Source organism: Bactrocera neohumeralis, chromosome 6 (assembly GCF_024586455.1).
Source record: "Bactrocera neohumeralis isolate Rockhampton chromosome 6, APGP_CSIRO_Bneo_wtdbg2-racon-allhic-juicebox.fasta_v2, whole genome shotgun sequence".
Lineage (NCBI taxonomy): Eukaryota > Metazoa > Arthropoda > Insecta > Diptera > Tephritidae > Bactrocera > Bactrocera neohumeralis.
Window position 1 is genome coordinate 12,661,204 of NC_065923.1, and position 17,329 is coordinate 12,678,532.

The window sequence follows — 17,329 nt, forward strand, 5'->3', positions numbered from 1 at the left end:
AAGTTACATTGAACTGTACATAACAACAAGTACAAAAGTTTTTTTTTAAATAAAACAAAAATGGTCTGGGATATCAATGAAATTCTTTATTGAGAAGGACAATTCGATGCCATTGTGTATGAAACTCGTTTTCTTTTGCATGACCACGACGGGCACGTTTGCAGAAGGCCAGATGCTGAACCCTATTTTCGACGGTTTGAAGCACAAATCGGCCGATACTTCTGCAATTTCGCGTTCGATATTCGTACGAAGTTCATCAATCGTCTTGTTGGCATAGACCATAGACCTGACGTAGCCCCACAGTAAATAGTCTAACCGACCGAAACGGCCAATTGACTGGGCCATTTCGTGAGATAGCATGTTCATCAAATTTGGTTTTCAATAAATCGATTGACATTCGCTATATGGCTTGTGGTGCCGTCCAGTTGGAACCACATAATGCCCAAGTCAATATTATCCAATTCGGAACAAAAATATTCAGTTATCATTGAGCAGTTCTCATTCACAGTAACGTGCCGGTCTCAATCAACATGGAAGAAGTACGGCTCCGGCCCATAAACCGCACCAAACCGTAATTTTCCGGGATGCAATGGTGACTCATGGAGTACGTGTGGATTGCTGCCTGACCAAGAACGGGAAAAAATATGGCATCGTTTGCTGTCCCCTTGGTCTACTTTGGTAGCGTCTCTATTGAAAAACCCGTTACATTTGACAGCGCTTGTCTGGAAATATTTTTTTGAGATTTATTTTATGCTTTCGAAATTAGAGTAATTTATAGTCAAGTTATTATTATTCTTTAATATTGCTAAACTTCAGAAATATATCGACTTTTTATTCACAATCAAAAAATTAAGGAATACACAAAAATTAAAAAAGTGGTAAAGCATTGAAGTACTTCTCCTAAAGAAGTCATATTGACCATTTGAAGTAATATTTACAAAAAATCAGCTTTTATGGTATATGAGAATATACATATTTTTGTAAGTTACCTAACAGTTCATTGTAGCGTTCGATGTAGATTCGATTTGATAATGCATTTGTTTATATATTTTCTTTTTGCATAAATATGAATAAGTAATTACTACTCGTTTTTCGCGGTATTGTTGCTATTTACAGCGCCAACAACGACATGTCATTGGTTCTCTTGACTAGAAAGCTAGATAATCGCTCACATATAGTACTCATCAATTTATAGCACGCTTCGAGAGCACCGTTTGTTCACTGATTAATAAAACTGCAATTGTAATATAATTGTTGTTGTCAGTTATAAATTGTAATTTCTAATCGCTGTTTAGATGTTAAGCCTAAAGAGAGTAAAGAGTAGTAATGGGTAATGTACTACATTATTGTACTAACTCAAAATAAACAAGTGAATATAAAGAACTGACGAAAAATGTCTCATTTAGAAAAAATTAGTCATATATTTTGCGTAACATTATAATACGCATTTCATTAGGATAACTTATATTACAACTGAGATCCTGTATCACAGACTTATCGCCCGCTCGAGTTCGAGATTTTTGGAAGTTCATTCAGATCCGGTATCCATCATATACATATATTTTTATATCTCTATGACTAAAATTTTAATAGTAATGAATCGAACATACAACTGGTATAAGTCACATAAACTGGCATAATCAAATAGACATAGAAAGCAAGGTGTTATAAGACTTTAATAAAGGATCGATGCACTGTCTTATATTGACTCAATTGAATAAATTTATTGGCGTTTTCACGTTTCATTTTTTAAAAGAAAACAGAGACCAAACAACAGAATGGCGATGTTTCTGTTTCAGTTGAAGTTTTATTTACATTTTAAGTGTTTGAAGCAATAATGACCAATAAACATTATTTTTACAGATTTTTTTTTGAAAACAAAATAACAAAATTTTTAACAAATTATTTTTTTGGCATTGAAAAATATTCTTTGAGATTATATACCAACACTATACCATATGGCTGAGTATCCATGGTATATAGGAAGCGACACGTGTATAAACACCAGGAAATCCGGGTCGAGCACATTCATAGCCATAAGAAACCAAGCCCAGAATATAATAATGATAAGCGCCGTTTTCCAGCTAAAATATATGAAGTTAAAAAGGTTCAAGTTATTCTCAAGGCCGGATATCCGAGTGTGCCAAAAACACATGTGATTAATTGAAAGCATTGAATTTTGAAGCCAAATAAGTTGACTCATATGCGTAAGGCTTTGTGTAATATTAGAAAATATGATTACCATCGGCATCATCAATGGCCCACCGGAATCCCCTTGACAGGCATCGACATGAGAATTGCCAGCGCAGATGAACTAATAAGGAAGTTAAATTTTAGTCACATTTTAAATAAACTTTATATAATTGTATTACTGGGGCTTCACCTCCGAAACTTACCCGATCTGTAAATACTAAATTTTGAAAAGCGGCTTTATATGACTGTATACAAGTCTGTTGAGTCACAATCGGCACCTGCACGTCACGCAAAACGTTCGAACTGGGCCCTTGAAACTTCACTGCACCCCAACCAGCGACGAACGGATTGTTGCCAACGAAATCTTTTGCAAAACGCTCGCCCTCGGGTAAGCAAATGGTGCTTATATATGCTAGTGAATAAGAAATATATAATTATGTAAACACATTTATATCAAACTTATTTAAATATAACGATTAAACTCAGCTATAGAGACATGCAGTACCCGCTTCTGAACTAACTTACCCGAGTTTGGAGCCGGAGCACTTAGACGAACCAATGCAATGTCATTAATTATATATTGCGAGTTGTACTGTTCGTGTATGATTTTACGTTCAATGGGTATGCTTATAGCGCCCGTCTCGTTGGGATCACTTATATCGTGGGCACCCAAACGTGCTGTTATTAGCAGAGAATTAACACAATGACCCGATGTCAAAATATAACGGTTCGATATTAAGCTACCAGCACAGAGGTATTGCAATGAATTCACTCTATTCTCATCGCGATAACCCAAAGCTGCGATCCAAGGGTATGCGCCTAAAATACATAAAACGAATTGTTTTTTCTACAAGTTGGAATAATGAATATCGTTAATACACCCACCTCGTCTTGCTTCCGTGCCGCCTACAACTTTATTGGTATAAGCTGTACTCACGCCGCACTCTGCACCGCTCCTCTTAGGTGCCAAGCGTGTTGGTACAATTGCTGCGGAGGAATTTACACTAGGAGTATAGGGTGGTAAGCTTGGCGGATTCGGTGGTTTTGTACTTTCTGGCATATTGATAGGTGGCAAATATGATGGTAATATAGGTGATGTAGCTGTTGTTGGCATTGCAAGTGTTGACGTTGGCACATTTGGTAGTGAATTTAGTGAAGAAAATTTAAATGCAGAAGCGTACGGGTTATTCTGCTGCGATGTGGGAAGATTTGGAATTCCACCGGGGGGCTGAATATTTCGGTTGGAAACACAGCAGATCTGGAAAATGTATAGTTAGTAAATATGTGTTATAAAATGTATTCACTTATATTTTGATAAGGGGGTAAGCGTTAAGAAATTTTTAAACAGAACATGTTAACGTCAAAAGACCACAAAAAATTTAAAAAGTTGATTTTGATCGTGCAGTTTGTATAAGACGAAATTTTCCTGACATTATCAAAAAATCATAAAAAAATAAAATTTTTTTTGATGATCAATAACTGATGATGATCGAAAAGGCTAACTCTCAAAGGAAATCAAACCAACGTTTTGGACAAAACGTTCGTGAATGGTTCGGCATGCGAAAGCTCTGTGCGAAGCCGAACCAAAACCCACACCATTCATTGCTAAATACACATTGCAAATTCCAAATTTTTTCAGCAAAATGTTCTTAATTTAAGAAACACAATCTCATCATTAACTGAGTGGTGGTTAAATCCAAACTCATTTGTATAGACTGAACATGGTGAACCGAGCCGCACGAGCAGAAAGATACGACACTCAGGTGGCAAAGATTATTATATTTTGAAACTATCGACCTTTACTTACTTGGGCTTCGCACTCAGTACCGATTAATATCGTAGATAGAATACAAGCCGCCAATAGGACGAATCCCTAATGAAATTATTCAAATCAAAGCTCCTCAATAGACAATATACAAGTATACTGACCCTTTGCAAAACCATAATTCGACCTGTACGTACGCACAGCACAGCGACTGAAATGACCATGTAAAGAGAATGGTCAGTAAGAGTGTGCAAAAAAGAAGTAGAGCCCACAGCATTCACCACTAAAGCAAGGGGAAAACCGCGATCAATATGGATTGACGAACTCACGAGAAACATGAAGAAGCTTGGCAAACAAGCTTAAAAAAACGCAAATGGCCTAGTTATCTGGAAGTCACTTGTGCGGCAGGTCAAAATTCACAAGAAAAATTAGCGTCAAAAATGTTGCGTCATCGACTATATTGAAAAGAGAGATTCTTCCTCAAAAAGGAGTTTTAAATAACGGATGATCCAAGTTGAGGTATCACTCATGGTCAACATAATCGGCCTACTGTGCGTATTATTCGCAGCATTATCGCTCATCTTGAGGCCCAGCATTCATTATTGGATAATATTCGACCGTATCCGACCACGTCCAGCACGCAGTGAATAAAATTAACAGTCGTAGCTGATAGTCTACACGAAAACCGTGGAGAGTCGGTGCGGCGCCGTTTTCAGCAACATAGCGACGTGGCGCATTTCACGTCGAGATTTTAAATTAAAAGCGTACAAAATACAGCTTGTTCAAGAACTGAAGCCGCTCGACCTTCCCAATTGACAGCACTTCGCTGTATGGTCTCTTGAGGAGTTCTTAAAAGATCCGACGTTTACGAGTCAAATTTTTGTTCACCGAAGAAGCCCATTTCTGGCTCAATGGGTATATAAACGAGCAAAATTGACGTATTTGGGACGAAGAGTAACCTGAAGAGATTCAAGAACTGCCACTTCATCCAGAATAGACAACGGTTTGATGTGGTTTGTGGGCCGGTGGAATTATCGGTCCATATTTCTTCAAAAATGATGCCGATGTGAACGTATAACCGGTAATGGCGACCGTTATCGCGCCATGATAACCGACTATTTGATGCCTGAAATTGAAACTCGTGATCTCGGCGACATTTGGTTTCAACAAAACGGTGCCACATCGCTTTAGTCAAAGGATTTATTGAGAGAACACTTCGATGAGCATATAATTTCACGTTTTGGCCGGTCGATTGGCCACCAAGATTGTACCCATCGGATGGACCAACAGGGTCGTAGTCGCGGCCAACATTTGAAAGAGATAATCTTCAAAAAATAAGTTCCGAATGATAATTAACATTCCACATTAAATTGAAAGTTTCTGTGTTTTTTCTTTAAAAGAGTAAGGATCCTCGAAATGGATTACGCTTTATTTAATTGATTACCTTCGACAGTAAATACATTTGTTGAATAAAACAATGGAATTTTGCCAAGAAGTTGTGTTTTTCTTTAAAGCGAAATTGTAGATCAATAGGATTTTATTACCCTCGTATACCGAATGAAATTATTGTCGTTCACCCGATTGAATTCACTCTATACAAATCGGTCAATATGTGAAGTACATGAATGAAGTTGGATGAAAATATTAAATATTATTAAATTATTGTCTTAATTTCAGATCGTGTCAACAACATTACCCCTACCTCCATATTGTTTTAAGAATTCCGTAAAAAGCAACAAAATATCATTCACCAAGAAAATCGACGCAAAATGTTCATTTGTTCATTCTTCTTCTTCTTAATTGGCGTAGACACCGCTTACGCGATTATAGCCGAGTTAACAACAGCCGTCATCAAAAGGGGGGTCTCTCATCCGAGGCTGTGTTTTCTTTTTCATTGGGGGTGTTTTTTACGTGGCGGGTCCCAAACCCAGCGCACAACCCTATGCAGGGGATGTTTCGCTTTCTCACATTAGCTCGCCTTCGAACGGATGTTCTTAGGCTACCCAGAGAATACTTGGTCAAAGACCGGAAGTAGTGAGCTGCTTGAGCCATGTGTAAAAGAATCGTTTCTGGCCACTCCCAAGTGAATGGCGATCAGAGAACTTTCCTCACTTGCGTGAACTTCTACACATGTTCATTACTAGGTCAAAAATATATATAGTAACTGTACTAATCTCACAAATACTTATATATTTGACCATCTATATTCATATATTTATCATAAGTATTAGAAGTAGTTGTGTACTCACCATAAAATTGATGCCATCATATCCGCACATTGCACCGCTCACAAAAGTCTGAAAATCCGGCAAATTTGGCGAATATCTTGCTGCTTCATAATAGTCCTGAATCAGTTGTGGGCACGAGTTCATATACACGCATTGGCCACTTCGTTGACTAGAATCTACACAAAATTGAGCTAATTTAAGAGAAATGAGAGAAAGAAAGTAGAAGAGTAGAAAGTAAATTGGGTCAATTCGGTGTGCTATCAAAAAATTAAGTGTCACAGTATATGCCTGAATGCTATTCAATTAAGTTTCCACTTGTCATATAAATACCGGAAATAATTATTTTAATTATGTGGGTTAAGATAATAGAAAATTAATGAATGGTTTATGCTGTAATGAAAATTATTATTTTTGGAACTTAAAATAGAAATTTTTTAGGATTATTTTTACTTATTTTTTTTCAATAATTTTGCTTTCTAATAATTTGCAATCAAATTAATCCTCTTAATTTCGTAAAACTTTTGAATTTCACATTGTATTTTTAATATGACTTTTTATATAGTATGCTTACATAAAATATAAAAAATAAATTTAAGATATATGTACATATTTTTTATTAGATATATTTATAGTTTTATAATTTTTTTTTAGATTTTTTCATATTTTGCGACAATTTTGTTTTGATTTTTCCTCAAAATTAATAAGTTACCAAATATTTCTTTACAACAGGATTAAATAGACAGAGCAGTTTCATATCCCTCGGCCATTAGCATATTTTATAAAAAAAATTTGTATAAAAAATCAATCTATATTCCAATTTCTATTAAATAATAATTTTTTCATAATTGAAATACAAAATTATTAACAAATTTAGTGATTTCTTGCAATACACATTTCACTTTCGTCGCTTTCTGCGCCGGCGTCCACTAAGCGAACTGAAAACCAACATATCCGATGGATTGGGCGCTGCGCTCGGCTGTACGCCATTTCGTGGGCCCAAAGGGAAATTAAAAACGTTAGAACTACCAATTGGTTGTTGTTGCAAACTCTGCGCAACATTCGGTTGCGCATTAACTGGCATGAAAACTAGACGATCGGACGATAAGGCTGCGCCACTTCGGAGCGCCAAAGACGGCATCGGCGGAGTTGGGCCCATTCCATTCATCATACCATTCATCATACCATTGACCATACCACTTTGCCTTGGGTCAATGCATGGGCAGTAGGGTATCGGTGGTGTGCCGCCATTTAAACACGCCAGCGGCTGAGCCGGACATGGCATAAGTGTTGTGATCGTTGATGGCGTTGGTGGCGTTGGTGGTGTTGGTGAAAATGTGGACAGTGTGGTGGCGGCTGTAGTGGTAGTTGTGGTTACGGTTGTGGTTGTGGAAGCGGTTGTCGTTGTGGTTGTAGTCACTGTGGATGGCGTTGGCAATATAATGACTGGTGGCAGTGTGATAAAGGGGAAGAAACCTGGATAAAATGGACAAATTCCTTTGATGCCCGCCAGATAATTCAGAAATGGCCAAAAGTAAAGTTTATAGCACAAATCGTTCCACAGCATGCTGACCAATACAATTTACGAAACGCTCGTTGATATATAGAAAGCAACTGTACACCCATCTATATAACAGAGGATGTAATGGAAATCCGTTTAAACGCGTTATGTTCAACGTAAACGCACCGATGCGACTGGATGCCGCGACTTGCTGCATTCAACTGTATTAGGCCCATTTGTCAACTTGTCAACAATTCAACACCATCGGTTCAACCTTTTTGCAGTTAGCAGCAATTTCCTGCTTCGTGTACTCCAAAAATTATTTTATAATCATATTTTCTTTTGCATTATTTGCTTGCCGTAAAGAGCGAACGCATCGTCACCTACTAAATTCAATTGTGCTCAGAGCTTTAATTGCACTGCCTCATACAGGGTCATGTGAATTTCGTGGCATAATTCGATAATTTTTCAATAAGGTCATAGTAAATTATAGAAAAGCCATGTGGTAACATTATCCATACATCTCAGTGTCAGCTGCATAGATAAAGAATGCTTCAATGAGTACTTGACTGATCGAAATTGATTGCATCTTTCATTGACGATAGATATGAATACCTGATAGTTATACCATTTTACTATTCGACATCTATTAGATTATGACAGTATATGTGCTTTATACCAGTTGTTTATTCGATTCTCCAAGATTCAAGATTTGGCAATTAGATAAATATGAGCCCCCAAGGCGAAAGAAATCACACTTTCATTCTTGTGCTCCAATTCAGTTCATCCGAATCGATAAAAAAACAAGGAATTTGCTTTAAATTTTGTGTTTCCAACGGAATTCATCTAAGGAATTGTTTAAATCTAATTTATCACGAACACAAACATTTGAGTGACACAAAGCATTCAGTGAAGGTTGTGAAGTCATCGAAAACTTCCCTCATGCGAATCGTTCATCCACCTCTGCTAATGACGATAACATTAAAAAAGTTAGAGAAACAGTGCTTGTTCGTCATGTTGCTATCAGAAACCTAGCAGAGGATCTCAACATCTCTATGGATCGACTCAACACATTTCGGTTAATATTTCAGTTTTATGAAGTTATTCTTATTATTTACTTTATTTCGATTCGGGCACTAATTATTGATATTTTGACTTCATCAAAACAGCGAGAAAATTCAAATCCCTTTTTGTATTGATCGTTTTTGTTAAACGAAATCTGATAACAGCCTCTAATTTAGAGTAACTAGTTCAAACATTGATATTTTTCAATTAACAATACCCAATATTATTTTTAACCTGCACCCTCTACCCATGGAAAAATGATTCATATTACAAAAATAGTACTAAACTGCATTGTTTTACGGTTTATATACATACATATATGAAAACAGAAAAATATGTGAATTTTGTCGATTAAATCATTACTTCACGCATGACGGTTTGCGAAGGAACAAAGTGTTTATTTGATCAAATTAGAATAACTCGGCCAGTGGCTTTTTTATCATTCATACCCATATGCTATTTTATTGATGCCGCCGCTGACGAGCTGGTTTATCCAATGCTTAATTGTATAGCATTTTGTAATTGCTGTTGGAATGTGTTTGTATTCACACTTTGAGATGACCGGTAGGAAAAAAATTAAATTCCCATGAAATAGTTTTGATATGAACTGTATATATAAAACATAACTTCAGCTATATACCGCAGACCATTTTAACTACTTACTGTCTCTAACAAAATTTTATATTAGAAATAAGATACTAAAATATTCCATTATTTCTTATTTTAGTTAAATGAATTACTGGTTGAAATAAAAAGACAGCTGTTTGATACTTCCTCAACCCATAAGCTACTAGTACTTGAAGGTATCGCAGCAAACGTTGTCTCTCTAACATTCCCTAACATTACGAAATAATCACCACAGCAAATGTTCGTGTCTTCTTTTTCGATGGCAGTGTAGTTTTGGTGGCTACATTAGCTGTTTGAGGTTGAAATCTTATACTAGAATAAACTAATGGGTTTACAGGTCAAATAAATCCATTTTTGTGGCACTTCGCTCACATACAATATAACAACATTAATCAAATAAATGACATTACAAATGTCAAATAATCTTCCTTTACTTCTCATATAAAGGGCGAGCTTTCCGGCAATCGATCTATCTCTGGACCATACGTTCTAATTCAAGATATATCTACGACATCTACTATATAAAAAACTAAATTTTAACGTATTTTAATACAAAACTCTATTAACACCTTCAATATAGGGAATTGAATCATTATAAGTTTACCAAGGCTTAATCCAATTTTCCATACATTTGTTATAAGTCTCGCCATTAGTATTGATGTATTTGATGAATGTAAAATGTTATGCTACGTTGTCAAGCATCATTTTGCGACTTCTACTTAACGTCGTTCTTACAAAATATTCAGGTCTTTTCATACGAGTCTAGCATTAACACGCAATATATCCAAAACATTAACCAAAACATTAAGCAACACGTATTTTGGCGATCCATAAGAGATTTTGTGACCACTATCTCTCTGCTGCCAACACGACGATCAAGCACTGTTTCTTTAATTTTTTTGATGTTATCGTCAGTAAAAAAGTTGGACGAACCGATCTCCACTAAATTCTTCCTTGTGTTCATGATAAAATAGACTCCCAGTGATTTTATTGGAAACAAAAAATTTCAAGCAAACTTCTGGTTCATATTTTTTTTTTCATTTAAGTATTTATCATTTCGGTATTGATCCGGGTTATTTGATCAGGTGGTGCAATACATATGTAAAAAAATTTAAAATGTTAAAGACTTTGTACTATCGTATATCAAGCACATAAAGTATAACTCTTAACAGGTGCTACTTTGGGATCGGTAAGCAATTGAGAAGCAGATCCGTCTCGACGATCTAAAATTACTCTCTATAAATTTGTCATTATTCTCGACGTTCTCGTATTACACAGCGTTGAAAATGAACGATAACAACCCGATATGAGAAAGCACTTATAGCATACGAAAGCACTGTTCTTCACCAAGATCTTCGGAGCCGTCCGCATGAGAGAAGAGTATCGAAGTGTTATATGGCGACATGGATATAGTAAAGCATATAAAAATTCAACGAATGCGCTGATTAGGCCATGTCGTTCGCATGGAAGATAATGCACCAGAAAAAAGCTCCTTAGACTCGAGACCCATAGATGGACAACTGAAGCAACGGAACCTCCGCATCCAATGAAAGCCAAGTGACCTGTCTGCACTTGGGATGTACAACTGGCGTGACCTGGCAAAGAGTGGAGGCGACATAGTGCGTTGCGATTTTTACAATGGATAAAAATATCGAACAAAGAATTTGTCTCAAATGTTGTATTTATAACCAAATTTCGTGTGCGGAATCGTTACAAATTTTGGAAAAACCTTACGGAAATTCACTTTTTCAAAAACACAAGCCTACGAGTGGTACAAAGCCTTCAAAGATGGTAGAGAAATCGTTGAAGATGTGCCTCGTTCTGGACGATTCGAACTCTTCAATTGATAAAAAATATTAAAAAAGAATATAGTGCTTGAATCGTCGGGCAAGTGTTAGAGAGATGGCTCGACATCTCTCGCGAGTCCGTTGAAATGATTTTGGTGGATTTTTTGGGTATAAAACACGTTCTTGCTCGTCTCTTCTCGATAAAACTGATAAAACTTTTTCAAAAAGAATACGATTGTGACCGAATTTAAAGGCATAAATGCTATGAATACCACCAACAATAAACGTGTTCACCAGATTTGGCTCCGTGCGATGTTTTCTTCTTTCCCAAACTGAAATTTCCGCTCCGTGGAATCAGTTTTTAGCCGATCGAAGAGATAAAAAAAAATTTGATGAAGGAGCTGAAGGTTATCTCAAAAAGTGCTTATGAAAATTATGAAAAGGGATTCGAGGACTGGAAAAATCGTTGGCATAAGGATTGATGAATAGTTAGATATTTTACGTTTTATTTACTATCTCCGGGTACTTTTTGTCACAATGTATATGTTTATTATATATAACTAGTATAAATATAATATAATTTTGCTTATAACTTTTGTCAGTGCAGCCTCCTAATATCAACCTTTTAAACTTAACTGTATCCACATTCTATGACCTTCACATGAGTCAAACCAAATTTGCCGTAACTTCCATGCATTCACTATTATAATCGTAAGCATTTATACATTTCATCATTGTTAACGAAAGATCGCACTCGAAAGATAAAAATCGGAATATTTTCACTCACATTCAATGGACTCCACGACGTTCAATAGCCAGGCTATCAAAACAACGCACTTCTTCGCTTTAAAGTCACACAATCTTCGTTTCATTTATGAATTTTATTGAAATATCAGAATTTGAAAGTTAAAGAAGTCCTTAGTCTTGATGCCACAACTGCCCGGGTGCAAATGTTATCATTGACCGATTCACTCTGAACGTGTTACACTTTTAAATAGTCAACAATTGCGTAAATCCCCGAAACATCATCGAACACTAATGTCTAGTGATACATTTAAACAATGGATAATGGAAGCGATGGGAAAAAATATTCACTTAATCATGGTAATGGTATAATTGTTACGACCACTACAACAACAGCCACAATGTACGCTCATTTATATGCAAGCATTTTGTAATCTAGAATATATTGTTTATAGCTATGATTAAACTAAGAAAAAACATTAAACATTATTATTATTTCAACTCGTTAAACAAAAGCACTGAATGTGATGATAGAATTATGAAAACAATTGAAACGGAAGGCCAAAAAGTCATCAACTACTAAAGGACCTAAAGCTTATGTGTATTTATTCTAATATGTTTTATTGTTTATATAATTATGTCAATTATGAAACAGAAGTGCGAACAAAAAAAATTCATTGATATTTCGACAGCTAATAACAACACGAGTTAAGTTCGTTGCACCTTTTTTTCTTTACTTTCCGTAAATGTTGAAAATACAAAAAGCTAAGCCAAATTATTAGACGGATTTTTTGGATGCCTCCGACACTACTTCTCCAAATACGAACTCCAACTGGAATGACACTAAAGAATTGATCATGCCTGTTTTGAATCGAAGCTTTATAATGCGGTGTGTCCTAACCTGGAAGAAATATAACCATTTTCCCTTATATATTAATGAACTTAGACAGTGGTGAATCGAGCAATCAACTGACATAAATACAATAATATTCCACCAACAGATTAGTATGGAATAACAAGAGAATAAGACTTCATTGAGATATCCATAATCTCTCTAGTATTGCATTATGTTAGATTGTTTAAATACTGCGAGCACAGAAGTGACGAATCGAAGATGCCGATCAGCAGCGCCATATCTGGTTTACGCATCTATGCAGTTATCATAGTTACAATCCAAACAACTGCCAATTAATGATATTTCACAGTGAATTCCTCAACGTTACCAGAAAGCAACATAGAACACAACGGTCAGATCTACGCTACCGGAAAGGAACCGGATTTTGATCTGGTCAAGAACTGTCAACTCTACAGCAGTTCTAAAAATGACCAACAGAATAATTCATTCGAGTTATTTTATCCGATTTTAATGATAGTCTTAAAAGAAGATATGTCATTAAACCGTTAGAAATTAACGTCACTAGGCTTTGTAGGATATTCCATGACTCAAAATCTTATATTGGACTTTTAATGAAACAACTCAGACTAACTTTCATTTTTACACGCGGCGTGGGTAAATATTTTGTCGGACGCTCTTTGACAAAACTGTACGAAGGAAGGCGAAGGCTAATTGAAATATCTCACCCACCTTTGGCGAACTTTGAGAAATGGTTGGGATTGATATTAGCCGCCTAAATAAATTTGTGTTGAGCTCTAAAAGCTTTGTCGATTTTTGAAGATCTAGAAGTTTTGGGTAACAGAAACAATTGCGACTAATAGATATGTTAATCCTAACGATATTTTCTGTTAATGCTCGAGAGATCGTATTAGTTCCCAACCATTATTCTCATTAAAACAATCCAAAAATAGAGCAACATTACAAAAGCTATTTCTTTTAAGGAATCCACTTGGAGATTCGAAAACGATTTTCCTTTATTTTGTTAAAGCATTTTATTCACTTCAAAAACAAAAAAAAAGTAAGGAAGGGCTAAGTTCGGTTATAACCCAACATTTTATACTCTTGCAACTTGTAAGGAGTAAAGCCGGGGATACACCCTTCATGGAGTCTAGGGCGAGTTTTCACCCGATTTTATTCACCTGTAAGTTCCAAAATCGTTGTATTAGATATCTACTAGGAGCTAACGCAAGTACTGAGCCGATTCAATCAATTTTTGACACACTGACATGACATTGTTCGGAAAGGATTGTCCTTGAATTTCAATTTTGCATTTCTAAACATGTCTCTTTGGACATGCTTTATCGTGTTAATTACGACCCCACATTCATGGAGAGCATTATAATTGAAGATGAGACATGGGCTTATGAGTTTGACATGCAAATAAGCCAACAATCATTGGAATGGAGGAAAAAACGTGACAAAACAAAAAAAACATGTCAAAGCCGCTCAAAAATCTAGGTGATGCTCCTTGTTTTTTTCGATATACCTGGTTTGTGCATCATGAATTTGTTCCGAACGGTCAATATTTTTCTATTTTGCCGTATTGAGGCATCGAAAACGGCCGGAATTGTGGAAGCACAATTCACGGATTTTACACGATAATTATGCACCATCGAATCGAACCAAGATTGTGACCGAATTTAAAGCCAGAAACGCTATGAATTCCATATATCAACCACTGTATTAACCAGATTTGGCTCTGTGTGATTTTTTCTTGTTCCCAAACTGAAATTGCCGCTCTGTGAAACCCGATTTCAGTCGATCGAAGAGATTCGCTGAAGGAGCTGAAGGCCAAACTAAAAAGTGCTTATGAAAAGTGTTTCGCGGACTGTGGAAAAATCGTTTGTATAAGTGTATTACATATAAAGGGAATTACTTTAAAGACAACAAAATAAATGTTGATGAATTATTAAATATTTTTCATTTTACTTACAATTTCCGAGTACTTTTTGTTACAATTTATAAGCAAAAACGTCATTATTTTAAATTCACATGTGGATATAACGTTTTAAAGACTTTGAAATAATTTACCAGACGCAGTTTCTATATCTCACTACACTTCTTCTTAACTCTCTCTCACTATACTTAATCTACAAAAAATTTAGTTGATTATTAAAATATTATTTTTGATCCCAGTTAGAACGTCTCAGAAGATGACGATGAAGTTCATGAGAAATATTACTATTTCATGTTAAAAAAAATATTAATAATTTCAAAAAACATATTTTCAAAATTAATTATTAAGAATATAGTCTAAGTGTATTTGTTCCATTATTCCCGCAGGGTTTGCAACTTGCCATGAATATACTCGCTGGCGAAAATAGCATTGACATTGAAAACTCAATTACAGTTATTGGCACAACCCCAATTTAATACTCAAATTAATAACTTTATATTTGCCCAATTATTCACAGTCGTTTGCAAAAACCTGTAATTCCCCCCTTGCAGTGGGTTAGAAGAAAGCCGACGCAGATTTGCTTTACTGGCATGCATTCATTAATATTTTATTTATAATAAGTACTTTACATATCATTACCATATAATATATATTTATTGGTATTACGCTATAGTTAATTTATTAATTCCAAATAAGCATTTGAAGTATTGAAAGGCGGATTTCATCCAAACTAATGCCGACTACCCCAAATAAAAAATGCAAAAACAATTACACAAATGTATATATTAAAAGTATTGAGTATTTATGTGGTGATTAATGCCGTGACTTCTACTCGCGATGCTTGCAGTCCAGGAAAAGTTGCGCCTCTGCCTGTGAATAGTTATGGCAAGGGGTTATGTAATATGTATTCTTAGGTGTGTAAAAAATCACTCATACGCCCTGTCAGTCTTTACCTGAACAAAGCGGAATATTTCGAGCAGCATCTCATTGGAAGTCTTGCAATTGCCGCTGGGCTGTGTGTCGAAGAAGCCAGCTGCGCCGCCACCCACGCTGCCGCCCACCGAACGCTTGCCCCAGTCTGGCGAGAAGGTCAACTGTAAATAGATAATAACTGTTTTATTTACCAATTCATTGGCCGCTTTTCATGAGCTATGTGTGCACCTGACAGTTGACCACAGCCAAGAAGAGCAAGAACATGGCGGCGAAGAGTTGTGTACGTGTTGAATTCATCTTGAAGACTGTGCGGAACGTTGCTTGCTTATCGTCACTTTATTGAGGCTTTTTATACGGATCCAATTTCTTTGTGTTGCTTGCAGGACATACACAATGTCCTTATCCGTGTGTCCGTTATTACTTTTTTAATTAGTCGAGCACTTTTCGGGTTTCTCTCCAAATAATATGAGTGTCTCACTCGTAGGGTTTGATTGGAAATAGTAGATTATTATAAGGACACGCGTAACATTTGTGCGTCTTTTGACCCAACAGTCGAACAATAGTATTGGATTTGGTTGTGGATTTATAGTAACTCCGATTTCCTTATAGCTGCATTAGAAGTATATTTTTCATCCCATCCAATTTCACTCGAAAAACGTAAGTTTCGTAGGGTTAAGTCTTTCAGTTGTTGGTATTTGAGGGATTAGACCTGCAAGAAAACTAGGCAGATTGGTTGCCCGAACTCCGCGGGCCACCTGCGGGATTATCCGAAAGTACTTCGGCTACCAGACCAAGTGGGAGATCCACATATCGGACAATAATGTGCATTCCTCTTCATTGGCTTAACGGGTTTACTTAAGACGATGTCACTCTCTCTTTCAAAAGGAAAAACTTAGCGTTGCACGCTGGACATATACTTGATATGAAGAGGTCGATTCTGGATAAATAGGAGTTTAACCTGCTACACTATTCAGAACGAAGCTGCACAAGAGTCACTCGCGGCAACTCGAGGTCGTCTGCAATAGGTGGTGCAAATACTCCATTCACTGAGAGGAAATCGGTGAGGGTGTGTATGACTTCACTGTGCATGGCAGCCAGTGCATGTCTGAAATTAGTTGCGTCCGAAGCCTGCTCGGCATATTGTCCTATGTCGTCGACCTCTTTATGCTCCTAGTAAGCGGTTCCGCTTCAAGCATACGTCATCATCGGTGGCAGGCAGCTTGTGTGTTTGGAATTTTGACGTCTTCGGCCTTAACATACTTACAACACATTTCGCAGTTAGGAAAGAACGATTGCCAACTTGAACCCAGAAAATAGTTTTGAAATGTTTCTGAGGTAAATGTTTACTTTCGTCCAGTAGTGTCCTAAGCTATTTCCGGTTACCTCCAAGGTACAATCGTGCTAAAAAGTCAAAGTTGAAAAGCTTTGGGGTAAGCACGATACTTAGGAATTTGACCTATTTTATTCTCTCGAATCAGATGTTTTTTCTGTGGAGGACTCTCTCGCAGACAAGAGGAAATGCACCTTTTTGGTGATTCTGATCAAAGCCAATATGAAAAAGCCGATGGGGAAATTGACAGCTCCATAAGCCTTTGACAGCTGCTACAATGATGCCGGAACCACAATGTCACTATTGAGCCTAACCACTTGCGAACACAGTATGGTATTATTAAGACCAAGGTGGATACGGGACAAGG

General features: G+C 36.4%; 2 protein-coding genes across 2 annotated transcripts; both read right to left on the minus strand.

The window, feature by feature from the left end:
* Window positions 1–1,785: 1,785 nt before the first annotated feature.
* On the minus strand, window positions 1,786–7,900 carry LOC126761712 (melanization protease 1). The gene is made up of 7 exons (XM_050478079.1): window positions 7,084–7,900; window positions 6,208–6,377; window positions 3,079–3,451; window positions 2,719–3,012; window positions 2,397–2,605; window positions 2,243–2,314; window positions 1,786–2,084 (listed from the first exon to the last, which is right to left on the minus strand). The coding sequence occupies exons 1-7, from the start codon at window positions 7,748–7,750 to the stop codon at window positions 1,950–1,952; spliced, it is 1,920 nt and encodes a 639-aa protein (XP_050334036.1). The 5' UTR covers window positions 7,751–7,900; the 3' UTR covers window positions 1,786–1,949.
* Window positions 7,901–15,275: 7,375 nt separating this feature from the next.
* On the minus strand, window positions 15,276–15,939 carry LOC126761779 (adipokinetic hormone). The gene is made up of 3 exons (XM_050478161.1): window positions 15,861–15,939; window positions 15,653–15,793; window positions 15,276–15,569 (listed from the first exon to the last, which is right to left on the minus strand). Exons 1-3 carry the CDS (start codon window positions 15,927–15,929, stop codon window positions 15,528–15,530), a joined length of 252 nt encoding a protein of 83 aa, XP_050334118.1. The 5' UTR covers window positions 15,930–15,939; the 3' UTR covers window positions 15,276–15,527.
* Window positions 15,940–17,329: the final 1,390 nt, after the last annotated feature.

Bases quoted from the DNA above. Each gene is read 5' to 3' on its own strand.
- LOC126761779 (XM_050478161.1), bottom strand. From the start codon at position 15,929: ATGAATTCAACACGTACACAACTCTTCGCCGCCATGTTCTTGCTCTTC. The intron at 15,794-15,860 runs GTGCACACATAG...ATCTATTTACAG, and splicing joins TGGCTGTGGTCAACTGTCAG to TTGACCTTCTCGCCAGACTG. The intron at 15,570-15,652 runs GTAAAGACTGAC...AACTATTCACAG, and splicing joins AAATATTCCGCTTTGTTCAG to GCAGAGGCGCAACTTTTCCT.
- LOC126761712 (XM_050478079.1), bottom strand. From the start codon at position 7,750: ATGCTGTGGAACGATTTGTGCTATAAACTTTACTTTTGGCCATTTCTG. The intron at 3,013-3,078 runs GTGGGTGTATTA...TATGTATTTTAG, and splicing joins CGGCACGGAAGCAAGACGAG to GCGCATACCCTTGGATCGCA. The intron at 2,315-2,396 runs GTAAGTTTCGGA...CTTCCTTATTAG, and splicing joins ATTTAGTATTTACAGATCGG to TTCATCTGCGCTGGCAATTC.